Source organism: Cervus canadensis, chromosome 6 (genome assembly GCF_019320065.1).
Source record: "Cervus canadensis isolate Bull #8, Minnesota chromosome 6, ASM1932006v1, whole genome shotgun sequence".
NCBI classification, from domain to species: Eukaryota; Metazoa; Chordata; class Mammalia; order Artiodactyla; family Cervidae; genus Cervus; species Cervus canadensis.
The window spans coordinates 36860554-36873019 of record NC_057391.1 but is presented as its reverse complement, the minus strand read 5'-3'; the positions used below and the strand labels follow the sequence as shown (position 1 = coordinate 36873019).

Sequence of the window (12466 nt, the reverse complement as noted above, 5' to 3'; positions counted from 1 at the left end):
GGCCACTTCCTGTAGACATCTTGAGGAGAGCCGCAACTGACTTGGGAGAAGCAAACGGGGAAAGGGAGATGCTGCTCCAGAAAGTGGTCACTATCCCTGGTGGCTGCCCCAGAGCCCCCGTGGTGGCAAGCACGGCCCATGGCCCTGGCTTTCTGGGTTGAGTTCTTCTCCCCTGGGAAGGAGCCTTGTCTATTTTTCAGCTCATTCAGCCCCAAGGGCCTTTCACTTCCTGTTTCCCTCCTTCTCGGCCCTCGTTGCCACCAGAGAGTTGGATTTTCTGTGAATCAGAATGACCATTGGGGAACTCACATCAGGGAGGAGGGGGGACCACCCTGGACACCCATTATAGTGTGTCTAGTTTGAAGACAGCTTGGCTACACTCCCAGAGACAACAGGGAGGCCAGAGGTTTTGAACACTCAGTTTAATTTAAAACAGGCACAAGTGCAAACAATTCACAAAAGGGGAGATGCTTTTGTTTTTTAAAACTCTGACCCTTAAAAAAAAGTTCTTGCAATTTTTTCTTTTTGCCCCAAAGCAGGGCTCTAGGGACAGAGGAATCTAAAAATATTGTCTAGATAGGGTCCGGACACCTGGAGTTCTTCCCTGGGATTCCCTGTCTCACAACAGCCCTGAAGGCTGGGAGGACAAGGAGACAGGTGTATGAGGAGGAGTTAGGGGTGGGTGGTCTGCACAGGTGGGGTGCCCACTCCAGTGACATGATGGCCCCTGGGAGCTGGTTCACCTCCCCCAGACCAGGATTTTAAAATGAACCGGTCCCCCAAGCACACACAAAAAGGAGCGGGTCCCTGATGACCTGGTTGTTGAGATGAAGCTCACAAAGTCTGTTCTCTCACCATTCTGGTCCCTGGCTCTCAGACTCCACAGTACAGGAGAAAACTGCCAAGCACCTGGGTTATGTTCGACTCAATATAGACCTCTTCATTGGTCAGGTAGAAACCCGGGACTTAAGTGATAGGAGGCCAGGCAGGTCGCCTTCAGAGCAGAATTTAGTGGGGAGAAGATGGAGAAGCCCAACTGAAGCCAGCCGTGGGTGACCTTCCTCCCCGCCCACACGCACACCCTGTAAAGTGAGACCACCTTTACTGCCAGTTGCCTCCTTCCTCTTTCACCCAGAAAATTCCCCTCCCTCACCCATGTCCTCTGAGCAGGCTGTTCACACCCGGGCGCTAGCTGTGCTAGGGGTGTGTTGTCATCACAGGTGGGTCAGGAAGCCAGTGGCAGGTGAAACTGCAACTTCAGGAAGTCAGACACAAAGGGAGGAAGATGGATTCGGGCAATAAACGCCTTCCCGGTGGCCCTCTCAGACCCCAGGGTTTGGAGCTGGAGCTGAGAACAGCAAGCATCCTAGTGAAGACAGGCAGTCTGCCTCTTGGGTGACCTGGGATGCTCGATTACAACTACCGTTATATATATATAAAAAAGAACCACAGCAGCCTTTTCTGCTGTGTTGGCCACCATGGCCAGAAACGCTGGTCTCCATGTTTCATAGAAATATCCCTGTGCAAATAACAAAGGGTCATCCCGCAGAAGGGGTCTCCATCATCCCAAAGGCAACTGGGCACTCCTGGGAGGGAGAGTGACCGAGGGGCAGGTCCGGCCTGGCCCAGTGGGCTGAGGGGCAGGAGGGTAGGGTGGGGGCTTCACATTCAATCTTTGGAGAGAATACTGAGAGTGAGGCAGGCAGGCAGGCAGGCCTGTTGGCAAGCTGGCGGCCCAGTGTCTCCTGCCTGTGGGCACAGGTGGCAGGCGCACTCTGGGGCTGGGCTCAGCAGTTGGAGGTCTGCTTGCGGTAGAGCTGGATCAAGGGCACCAGGCACTCGGGCAGCCCGGTCTGTAGCAGGAAGGGGTGGTCCAGGAGCTCCTGGGCCGTGGCTCTCTCCTGGGGGTCCCGCACCAGCATCCGCTCCAGGAAGTCTCGCAGCACTGGGGAGACCTGTGGAGGCAGGGCAATGAGAGGAAGCCACAGCTGGTAGCCACTTGGGGGTGACCCAATTTGCCTGGCTCCACCACCATATGAAAGCCTTATATTCTCTTGTTTCTTACTTCCTGGTTCCTCCCAGGCTCAGCACTTTTTGGATTATCAGGTAGGTAAGCCTGGCAAGCTACAGTCCATGGGATCGCAAGAGTGGGACATGACCTAGTGACTAAACAACAACAAAAGAAAATCAGCATCCGTCCAGGAAAAGTGGCCAGTTCACCTACAGGGGTGCTGTTGAGCAATGGAATTAGGGTACCTGGAGAGCTGGGCTCCCAATACAGCCCATCTACCACGCTGCTTCTCAGGGCTCTCAGTGTTCAGACTCTGTGGAAAGGTACCAGTGATCCAGTTCTGGGTCTATCCCTGATCCCTTGACAAGTTGTACTTTTCTCTACAGCTCAGTTTTCTCATCTGTAGAATGGGCTAATGATAATATCTGCTTGCCTTGTCTTTCACATAGGGCTTTAGTGAAGATTAAAGAAAAAAAGGTCAGGGATGAAGAAGTGTTTTGAAAACTAGAAAAGAACAAAGTGAGACCTGGAAAGAAGATGCCTTAGAGTCTAAGTCAAGGGCTTGCCTCAGTTTATTCTGAGAAATATTTTAGGATAAGGCTGAGTCTTAGGCTGCTTATTTAACTTATATGCAGAGTACATCATGAGAAGCCCTGGGCTGGAAGAAGCACAAGCTGGAATCAAGATTGCCGGGAGAAATATCAATAACCTCAGATATGCAGATGACACCACCCTTATGGCAGAAAGTGAAGAGGAACTAAAAAGCCTCTTGATGAAAGTGAAAGAGGAAAGTGAAAAAGTTGGCTTAAAGCTCAACATTCAGAAAACTGAGATCATGGCATCTGGTCCCATCACCTCATGGGAAATAGATGGGGAGACAGTGGAAACAGTGTCAGACTTTATTTTTTTGGGCTCCAAAATCACTGCAGATGGTGACTGCAGCCATGAAATTAAAAGACGCTTACTCCTTGGAAGGAAAGTTATGACCAACCTAGATAGCATATTAAAAAACAGAGACATTACTTTGCCAACAAAGGTCGTCTAGTCAAGGCTATGGTTTTTCCAGTGGTCATGTATGGATGTGAGAGTTGGACTGTGAAGAAAGCTGAGCACCGAAAAATTGATGCTTTTGAACTGTGGTGTTGGAGAAGACTCTTGAGAGTCCCTTGGACTGCAAGGAGATCCAACCAGTCCATCCTAAAGGAGATCAGTGCTGGGTGTTCATTGGAAGGACTAATGCTGAAGCTGAAACTCCAATCCTTTGGCCACCTCATGCAAAGAGTTGACTCGTTGGAAAAGACCCTGATGCTGGGAGGGACTGGGGGCAGGAGGAGAAGGGGACGACAAAGGATGAGATGGCTAGATGGCAACACCAACTCGATGGGCATGAGTTTGGGTAAACTCCGGGAGTTTGTGATGGACAGGGAGGCCTGGTGTGCTGCGATTCATGGGGTCGCAAAGAATCAGACACGACTGAGCGACTGAACTGAAACTGAGTCTTAGGCTGTTACAGAAAGCTGTATCCTCTGGGGAATTAGCTAATTAGAACTATCCGCTAGTTTAGGGGTCAGGAGTGCAGGCTCTAAGGACCATTTGTCTCAAAGTATTTCCTGTCTGTCCTCTCATCCAGCTGGGCTATGAAACCATTTTGCCATTTAGGCACCCGGCTTCAACCCTCTGGGACATTTCTTACTCGGGCCACCAGAGGGCAGTGCCATTTTGCAGCTCTGTGTTGAGCTGGCCACCAGCAGGGGGTACCCACAGGTAAGGACTGGGGGTTGGGGTGGATTAGGCAGAAAAAGGTTCAACAGGCGCACGCGCGCGCACACACACACACACACACGCACACACACACACACATGAACATTGGTTTGAAGGGGAAACTGGCTTAGATGTGGTTAGGATATACACTGACGGGGAGGGCAAGCCAATTCTCTGTGATGGACTGGGAACATGTGCTGTGGTATGGCTCCCCAACACATGGGATAGAGGGGGTTCCTGCTCAGTTAGCTTCTCTAGATTCTTTTCCAGGACATCAGGGTTTCCCACAGCCTTGCTTCTTTTTCTTCGGCCCCTGTCATTGCCTGCAGGTGGAAACTTGTCAGAGTGACTGTAAGAGGTTGTGACTAGGCTCCACACCCAGGTACAGCTGGTCCTGAGAGCCAGGCTCTGGTCCTTGAAGCCTCAGGAAGAACAGGGCCTGCAGGCTCACACCTGTGTGCTGACTGACCTTGTGGGAGTTCTTCAGCTTGGGTGGGGGGCTGTCCCGGAGCCTCTTCATGGCTTGCACCGGGGAGTCACTGAAGTAGGGGGGCTCTCCATCCACCATCTCAATCACCATGATGCCCAGAGACCAGATATCTACCTGCAAGAGGAGAATGTCCCTGATTCCACTGGCCGGAGTCTGGCCCCTTGGTAGTGAGCAGCGTGCTACAGGCGGAGAGGAGCGGCTGGTCCCAGGTCTACCTGTTGAGTTGCCTTCCTTCCTGGCCACCCACCCAGTGCCCTGCTTCAGTGACCACTGACTGTTAGGGTCAAGCTGTCAGCCACTCTCTTAGAAAGGCCATCACACACAGGGAAGCCTGGCCTGCCCTTGAGCTTCGGGCACATCCCGACCTGCCCTTGAGCTTGGGGGAGAGCATTTGGGGGGCCAGCTTGTGGCAGCAAAGTCATAGAACAGAGAAGAACCAACCAAAAGGGGCCAGTGGACAGCACTGACCAAGCGGGAACCTAAGAACCGGGGGCAATCTTTGGTGGGAGGCTTTGGGGAGGACCACAAGTAGAAGAACCATGTGTCTCCAAGCCCTTCTGGGAGGACTGGGGGCTGGAGAGAGTGGTTACCTCAGTTGCATACAGAGACCTGGAGATCACTTCTGGAGCCATCCAGTAGGGGGTTCCCACCAGGGACTTCCTCTTAGGGACATCTTTGCTGATCTGTGCACAGAACCCGAAGTCCGAGAGTTTCACCTGGAGTTAGGGTGACAGGCAGGAAAGGGAGTGAGAGGTGAGGGAGCCGGGAGGGGGGTGGTGGGTGTGCCAGGGTGGGCAGGGCTTACCCTGCCGTCGAGAGTCAGCAGGATGGAGTCGCTCTTGATGTCCCGGTGGATGACACCCTGGGCGTGCAGGTAAGCCAGGGCCTGTAGCACAGCCTCGCACACGGTGGCGATCTGCTCCTCATTCAGCCTGGATGTACAAGGCATGGCCACCAGCAAAAGAGAATGTTAGCTTTGGCAGGGCGACCGGGCAGAGGGGCTGGGCAGAGTGGGTGCCCCAATACTGGGCCCCATAGCTCCTGGGCAATGTGTGGGGGAGCCGAGTCAGGCCAGAGCCCTGGTGGAAATGGGCCTGGGCCCAGGCTGGAGACCCAGTGTCTTCCCCACTCCCCTAAGACCCCCCAGGTTGGTTTACCCAGGCTGATGGTCGTGGGGAGGGTGGCTCGGGACAACGTGACAGGTACCTCAATCATCTGGGACTCAGGCTACCTGACGGCCCTGCCAGGGCAGTAGTGGGGCAGCCAGTGCCGGGGTCCCGCCCTCCCAGCTGCCCACCTGACTTGGGAGACAATGTCCGTGAGGGCCCCGCCCTGCAGGAACTCCATAAGCACCCACAGCTCCTCGCCCACCAGGTAGCTCTTGTACATCTCCACCACGTTGAGGTGCTGGTAGTCCCGCATGATCACCACCTGGAGCCAGGAGGGGATGCCTGAGTGCCAGCACTCTCCCCAGAGCCCCTGCTCCGGGAGGTCCATCACTGACCCGCCACACGCCCGCCACACCCTCTCCTCCCACCTCGTTAAAGAGCAGCTCCCTGCGCTGCTGCTTCCTGAGGTCCATCATCTTGACGGCCACCTGGCGGCCCGAGTGCTTCTCCCGGGCTAGGCAGACGATGCCCGTGGAGCCCTCGCCAATCTTCACGTAGCTGTCCAGCAGCAGCCGCGGGTCACCCTGGTCCACCACCATCCTGAGCGCAGCCTTGAACTGCTCGTGCGTCACAACGCCTGTGTCCTCGCCTGCTAGGGCACCCTTGGCCACTGCGGGGTCTTGGGGCAGGTACAGGTTGCTGGTGCTGATCTGGGCATGCCGGGTGCGGGGGGACCCCGCGGGGGAAGAGCGGCCTGGAGGAGGGCCGGCGGCTGGGGCCGCGCGGAGGGACTTCTGGGGGCTGCTGGTATCCAAGGTGGTCAGAGGGCTGAAAGGCCCCACGGGCTGGTCTGAGGGCAAGGACTGGGCCTTGGCTACCAGGCTGGGGGGGCCGCCTTTCAGTGCCGGTCTGAAGGAGGAGCTGGGCTGTAGAAAGAAACAGAAAGAAATGTTGGCTGTGAGAGCACTTGGCGCACCGTTCCCAGGGACAGGGGGTGACCGCTGTGACCTCTGGACAAGTGTAGGGTCAGGCAGGGCATCAGATGAATATGGGAGGGTGCCTCAAGCAAAGATTTTCAAATGGAACTGCAATCAAACCATAGTCCTGCTTGAGAAGCCAACCTCCAGTGTTCCCACGTGAGCAGAAAAAATAACAGCTGTTTATATCCACTTTACCCCTCCTGGGAAGACAAAGTCAGGTCCCTGGAGTGTCCTGGGCTGGGTGTTTCTTCCCTGGGTGATGGACAGTCAGACCCCAGGGAGGCCACCAGGAGGCCATCCCTGCTGTGTGCTATGGGGCTGCACAGGGAATCTGGGTCAGAGGCATCCACAGCTGTGTCTCTCCCACCCAAGGGCTCAGGTGGGCAGAAGAGGCCCTGGGCATCGGGTGGGGGACGCAGCAGTGCAGCTGTGACTGACTCCCAGGGCAGGGAAGGAAAGTCCCAGTCGAGGTCTGATAGTCCTGCTCATTCCTGACCATGCGGAGTCTGCGTGTCTGTGCTGTGAGACACACAGCACATGTTACCTGGGGGCGGGGGGTCCTTGGGTGTCCCCTGGACTGGGGATTTGGTGCTAGAGAGATGTGGAGTCAGGAGGGTAGGTCCGGCCAAACACAAGCCTTGGGGCCGGGGTGAGAGGTTTCCTAAGGGCCCCCTGGAGCAGCCCCTCTGGGTGATCTATACCCCTAAAAGGAAGAGAGGTCAGGGGGCCCATGTTTCTGATCTCTGGCGGGGAGGTAGGGAGAGAAGGTGGAACTGAGTGCAGACTGGGCCCCCAGTGAGCCCTTCACAGTTCCAGCCCTCCTGGCAGCCCCAGCAAGAAAGGGTCCCATCCTTGGGTTTTCCCAAGAAGCTGGTAAGGTACAACACAACACCTCCCAGGGGCACCTGGGAGGGTCATCCCCCAAAGTGACCTATTGGGGGACACTTGAGGAGCTGCAAAGGGACCTTCCAAGAACATCTCATAGTCCATCTCATAGACAGTTTGTCTAGGTGCCTAGAGGGTGCTGGCCCTCCCTCATCCTCACAACTGAGTCAGCGTCCAGAGAATCGACTTAAGCACTCAGCTTGAGCTGGGCTGTGTCAATCTGGGCCTTGGGTCCTACCAGGCTCAGCCAGAGCCTTCTCAACCTCTTCAGCCCCCACCCCAATCCCTAGCTTGGCCTGGCCTAGGGTTGAGCAAGTGCGCGATGCCACTGCTGTGGCTGCTCTGCCAGCCCCAGCCCCACGTGCCCACTGGGTGTGCTCCAGCCTCCGGCAGGCCATGCCTGGCTTCAGCTCAGTCCTTGAGGTGAAGGAGCAGTCCCTCCTGGGACTGCTGAGACCACTCCACCCCGGCCTGGGGAGCACGTAGGTAGACTGTCCCATGTCCCTGCCAGTACCCAACCCTCAGCTGCCTTTCCCTAGCCTGTTGTGGTGAAGCAGTGGGACCTCCAGCTGAGTTCAGGAAAGGACCCGGATTCTGGGCTTGCTCTGCTCTAACCTGCATGAATCCTAGGCCGGTCCCCCTCTCTGAGCCCCTGTTTCCTTCGATCTGGGGAGCTGGATAAAATGCAGAATCCTGGGCCTTGGGAATGGCCTCAGTAGGTTCCAAGAGCAGGGACTCTGCATTTTAACAAGGCCCTGGAGACCCGGGTTCAATCCCTGGGTAAGGAAGATCTCCTGGAGGAGGAAATGGCAACCCACTCCAGTATTCTGGCCTGGAGAATTCCACGGACAGAGAAGCCTGGTCCATGGGGTCTCGTTGAGTCAGACATGACTGAGCAGCTAACACACTAGAACTGGGTTTTGAGGTGGGAGGAACCTTGAACCGCAATTTGAGGTGCTCTGTGATTCCATGGCTGCAGGGAGCCCATGGGGGTGCTGGGACTCGGGGAGGGGAGGGCGTGGCCACCACTGAAGCTGTGGGGCCACAACCAGGAACAGAAGTACCACACGCTGTCACCCAGAAGCAACGCCCAAGGCTCTGTAAAAAGGCTGCCTGCTGGCCAAGGCGGATTTAATATAGAAAATGAGCAGCATTGGTGTGGGGCTGGGCAGAGCTTGGGGACGTGAAAAGCTCCTCAAGTTGCCCTCAACGTTATCTTCTCAGCCTTTGACCTCTCTCCACCCTGGATCTCTAAGGAAGGCAGTGAGACAGTTTCCCATTCCTTCCGGCCTCTCAGCCTCCTGCACAAGCTCTCTGCTCTGAGGATGTGTGGACACGGGGAGGGTGGGGACAGGCCACGCAGAGGGGCTGAGGAGGGGGTCCCAAGTGTCCCTTTGTGGGCTTTGCTGCCGGTCTCCACAAGGAGGGAGCTTCTACCTCACAGAGCCACCAGAAAGGACGGAGTGAAGCTTGTTAAAGCACTCCAAGAAAGCGAAAGGGCAACAAAACGTGGAATTAATTAAGGTCTCTGGATTAATTCTGGAATTACTTGTGTGAGGCCTCTCGCAGGGCAGGAAGCCACTAGAAAGAAGAGTCATTCGTGGAGTTACAACACTGCTGCACGTTCCCTTCCCAGGCTGTGGTGACGGGGTCGGGCTCTCCAGCTGTGGGCTCAGGAGGCTGTTCTGTCAGGGCTGCACAGGCAGAGGCCATCTCATAATATTTAAGAAATAATAAAGCCATTTACAGAGGGCTTACCACTTTAACAAGGGCATTAAGTGCCTTATCTCATTTAATGCTCATGGCCCTGTGGATTGTTTTATTAAGCCATGGGTAATATTATTATCTACATTTGTAGATGAGGAAATAGGCTCAGAGAGGTTAAGTAACTTGCTTAGAGTCACTCAGTAGGAAGCCGACTTCAGCCCTGTGCAGTGGTGTGACTGGGGGACTTGGCATATAATGGAGTACATGATACACAGCAGCTATTTAAGCCAGGTTTGCTGATTGCTGAGGTCTTTCTGACTCGGCCTTTCTGCCACTAAGTGGGACCACTGCTAAATCGCTCAAGCTCTGTCTTACCTCCTTGGCCTCCCTGTCCCTTCTTGGGGTCCTCTTTTGCTCTCTGGTCAAAGTGAGTGACTGCAGGCCAAGTGTACAAGAGCTGAGGGCAGTAGTTCTCAACTGGGGGTGATTTTTTTCCCTTGAGGAACACTTGGCAATGTCTAGAGGAATTTGAGGTTGTCCCATCTGAGGGATGCCACTAGCATCCAGAGGGTAGAGACCGGAGATGCTCCTGAATATCCTTCAATACACAGGAGAGTCCCTACCACAAAGGATTATCTGATACAAACGTCAGCGGTACAAGGTTGAGAAGCCTGGACCCAGAGTGGCTCAGGGGCAGTCTTGGCCCTGCCTTTTAGGGGCCTGGCTTGAGAACATCTGTCCAGAAGGGTGTGCCCAGGGGGCCAGATTGGGAACTGTGGTGTCTCTGAGTGCCAGACAAGCGCCACCTGCCTCCACAGGTACAGGGGAGACCCTGCACCCCCTGCAGCAGCAGCCCACAGTAGGTGCCTGGTAAAGTGTGCAGAGATGGGGGATGGCCTGGCCCCCTGCTGTGGGGTGCGGGAGCGAGCCCTGGGCCATACATGCCAGTTTTGACACCCCCATTCTCCACATCCCTGAAACCATCCCCCTGCTCCATCAGGACCCTCTAAGTGCATTTTCTGGTGGTATGCACTGTCCTGCTCCTTCCTTAGTTTTCTGGGGAATGTCTCTCCTGGGACACAGCCTTCCACACCCCTCTACCCGCTCACAGGCACTCATGTTTTCTCACACAACATATCAAGCCACATCTCATCTGTTTCTCCCCAAAACAGAACCCTGCAGAGGATCCCAGCCCACTGTCCTTTGTCCCGGGGTGGGGGGGCGGGCGGCTGGAGGGCACAAAGCCCAGATCGCCTCTGGCTGGCAGTGACTGAGAAGGGGTTGAGGGTCCAGGTCACTCCCAACCCCGCTGTCCCCCATGCTCAGGCGGGACACACAGGCGCCCTCTGGGAGGGGAGACTCTGTCACTCATGCTGCTGTGGTGGTTATTTCTTAGATCTGAACTACAATCCTCGTGGGCTTTGCTAGTGACTCAGGGCTAAAGAACCTGCCTGCCAAGCAGGAGACACGTTGATCCCTGGGTCTGGAAGATCCCCTGGAGAAGGAAATGGCAACCCACTCCAGTATTCTTGTCTGGGAAATCCCATGGACAGAAGAGCCTGGTGGGCTGCAGTCCACAAGGTTGCAAAGAGTCAGACATGACTGGGTGACTAAACAACAACAAGCTTGTGCTGCAGCCTAAGCTCATTTCTGTCTGTCCCTCAGGAAGGAGCTAAAAGATGCCTTCGTGAAAAGGCCTTCATGAGCAGGAGGTGTGAGCCCAGTGGGCCCCCCACCCCTGGCTGACTCTTTGAGTCAGTCTTCTCATCTGCCAAATGGGAAAGGATGTTACTGTCACCACGGACGGGGTGTCACTGGGTATGGAAGAAGCCAAAGCATTCTCCTCTGCCTGCCAAGAAATGTCACCATTAGGGCTTCCTTCACTGTTTCCTTTTTAACAAGAAAAATGTGTGCATTTGATACTGTCACACATGCTGAATGTTGGTTTTCCCGATGCTCCCAGACCCAGGCAAATTCAATCCTCTAGCTTTTCATATGGCACACAATATGAGAAAAAAATAATTATAGAAATGTTAAACAGAGCAACAACCACTAGAAAAAGGGTAGGCAGGAAGGAGGGGAGGAAGGGAGGGAGTGAGGAGGAAGAAATCCTCACTAGGGAAGGGCTAACGCGAGCATTTCTGAATGCCTATGGGAGAAGCAGCACAGGGAGGCTGTGCCTGACCTCAGGAGAGCCCTGGGACAAGCAGGGGGTTGAGGCCAAAAGAAGATCTGAGAAGAGAGAGCCAGAGAGACCCTGCCCCCTAAGTCCTAGAGCACCTACTTCTGCTGGGGCCTGGGTGGGGGGTGCTGAGCACTGGGGACAGGGGAGGGTCTGGGCTTGTGGTTAAAAATGCTGCTTTTTCAGGGGGCGTACCTGCCTCCCTGTGCGGTTTGCCTAGACACACCCCAGAGGGCAGGAGTGTCATTTGGGGCATCCTGGAGCCCCTCAGAAGCCTCTGCAAAGTGACCTGGCTTGCAACCTCTGACCCACACGTGCTAAGCCTTTGGAGGAGGAGCGCTCAGCTGGTTCAGGGTAGAATCCTCAGCTGACGATCTGTTGCCTTCCCCCAACCCGACCATGTAAGCAGGAAAGGCGGGCAGGGTCTGTGTCCCCAGTGGATGCAGTGGGCCCAGCTGCCTACCCTGGTGAGAGTGGGGGCCCCGGCCTGACCTACCTTGCTCTGCGCTGGAGGGCCTGGCTTGCTGCTGCTTGGAGGGGCCGTGGCAGGAGCAGACAGGAACATGCTTCGGAACAGCCTGCGCTTCAGGCTGCTCTCCTGGGTCTTAGGGCTGGGGCTGCCCTCCCCACCAGGCCTGCCCGTGGCTGAGGCCACCAGGCAGGACTGCGGCCGGGCCTCCTCGGGGCCACGCCTGGCAGTCTTGGTCCCACGCCTGCCCGTGGCCGTTGGGGGTGAGGTCCCAGTGGGGGAACTCTGCATACAGGTAGCCAGCTGCAGGCAGCGCTGTGTGGCACCCTGGAACTCAGCAGGGCCCAGGGACTGTGCTTTGGCGGCCAGTCCGTTGGGAAGGACCCGTGGGCTCTGCAGCTCGGGCCACGGCACCTGCCTGCGTCCTGCTGGTGCGCCCCCGTTGCAACTGAGGTAGAGTCCGTGGGGGTCGCTGCGCTCAGACTGGGGGCTCTGAAGGTACATGTCCGGGTCAGCAGCCCACTGCTCATCCCCCAGCAGCCCCAGGGACTGTGCCCGCCGCCGGCTGGTGGGGCTGCGGCCACGCAGGGTGTTGGAACTGATGACCGACAACTTTTGGATGTCGTTAAGCAGCCCAGAGATGTAGCCGTCTGTGGGCACTGAGCTGCCCCGCACCACCGTCTGCAGGAGGGGTGGAGAAAGAGTGTGGTGAGCCTCCTGTTCATGGTGGAGGGTGGGGGTCAGGTTAGAGAGGGGGGTCTGGAGGAGGAGGAACACCTGAGGACCTTGCTTGCTGCATCATCTACCTGCTCCTTAATTTTTCAGTCCCTTACCAGGGCTCACAGAGGGCCAGGCCGGTGCTGGGGTGGGCA

At 56.0% G+C, this 12466-nt stretch overlaps 1 protein-coding gene across 6 annotated transcripts in view; it reads right to left on the bottom strand.

The window, feature by feature from the left end:
* Window positions 1–407: 407 nt before the first annotated feature.
* The window catches only part of PAK6 (p21 (RAC1) activated kinase 6), a 38638-nt gene continuing 26579 nt past the window's right edge, over window positions 408–12466 (bottom strand). For all 6 annotated transcript variants that reach the window (XM_043471451.1, XM_043471452.1, XM_043471453.1 and 3 more), the window contains 7 exons: window positions 11622–12275; window positions 5800–6297; window positions 5560–5693; window positions 5068–5194; window positions 4853–4978; window positions 4242–4376; window positions 408–1955 (listed from right to left, as the gene is read on the bottom strand). In XM_043471451.1, coding sequence (XP_043327386.1) covers window positions 1788–1955; window positions 4242–4376; window positions 4853–4978; window positions 5068–5194; window positions 5560–5693; window positions 5800–6297; window positions 11622–12275 — 1842 coding nt within the window. In that variant the 3' untranslated portion in view covers window positions 408–1787. The remainder of the gene's footprint in view (window positions 1956–4241; window positions 4377–4852; window positions 4979–5067; window positions 5195–5559; window positions 5694–5799; window positions 6298–11621; window positions 12276–12466) is intronic.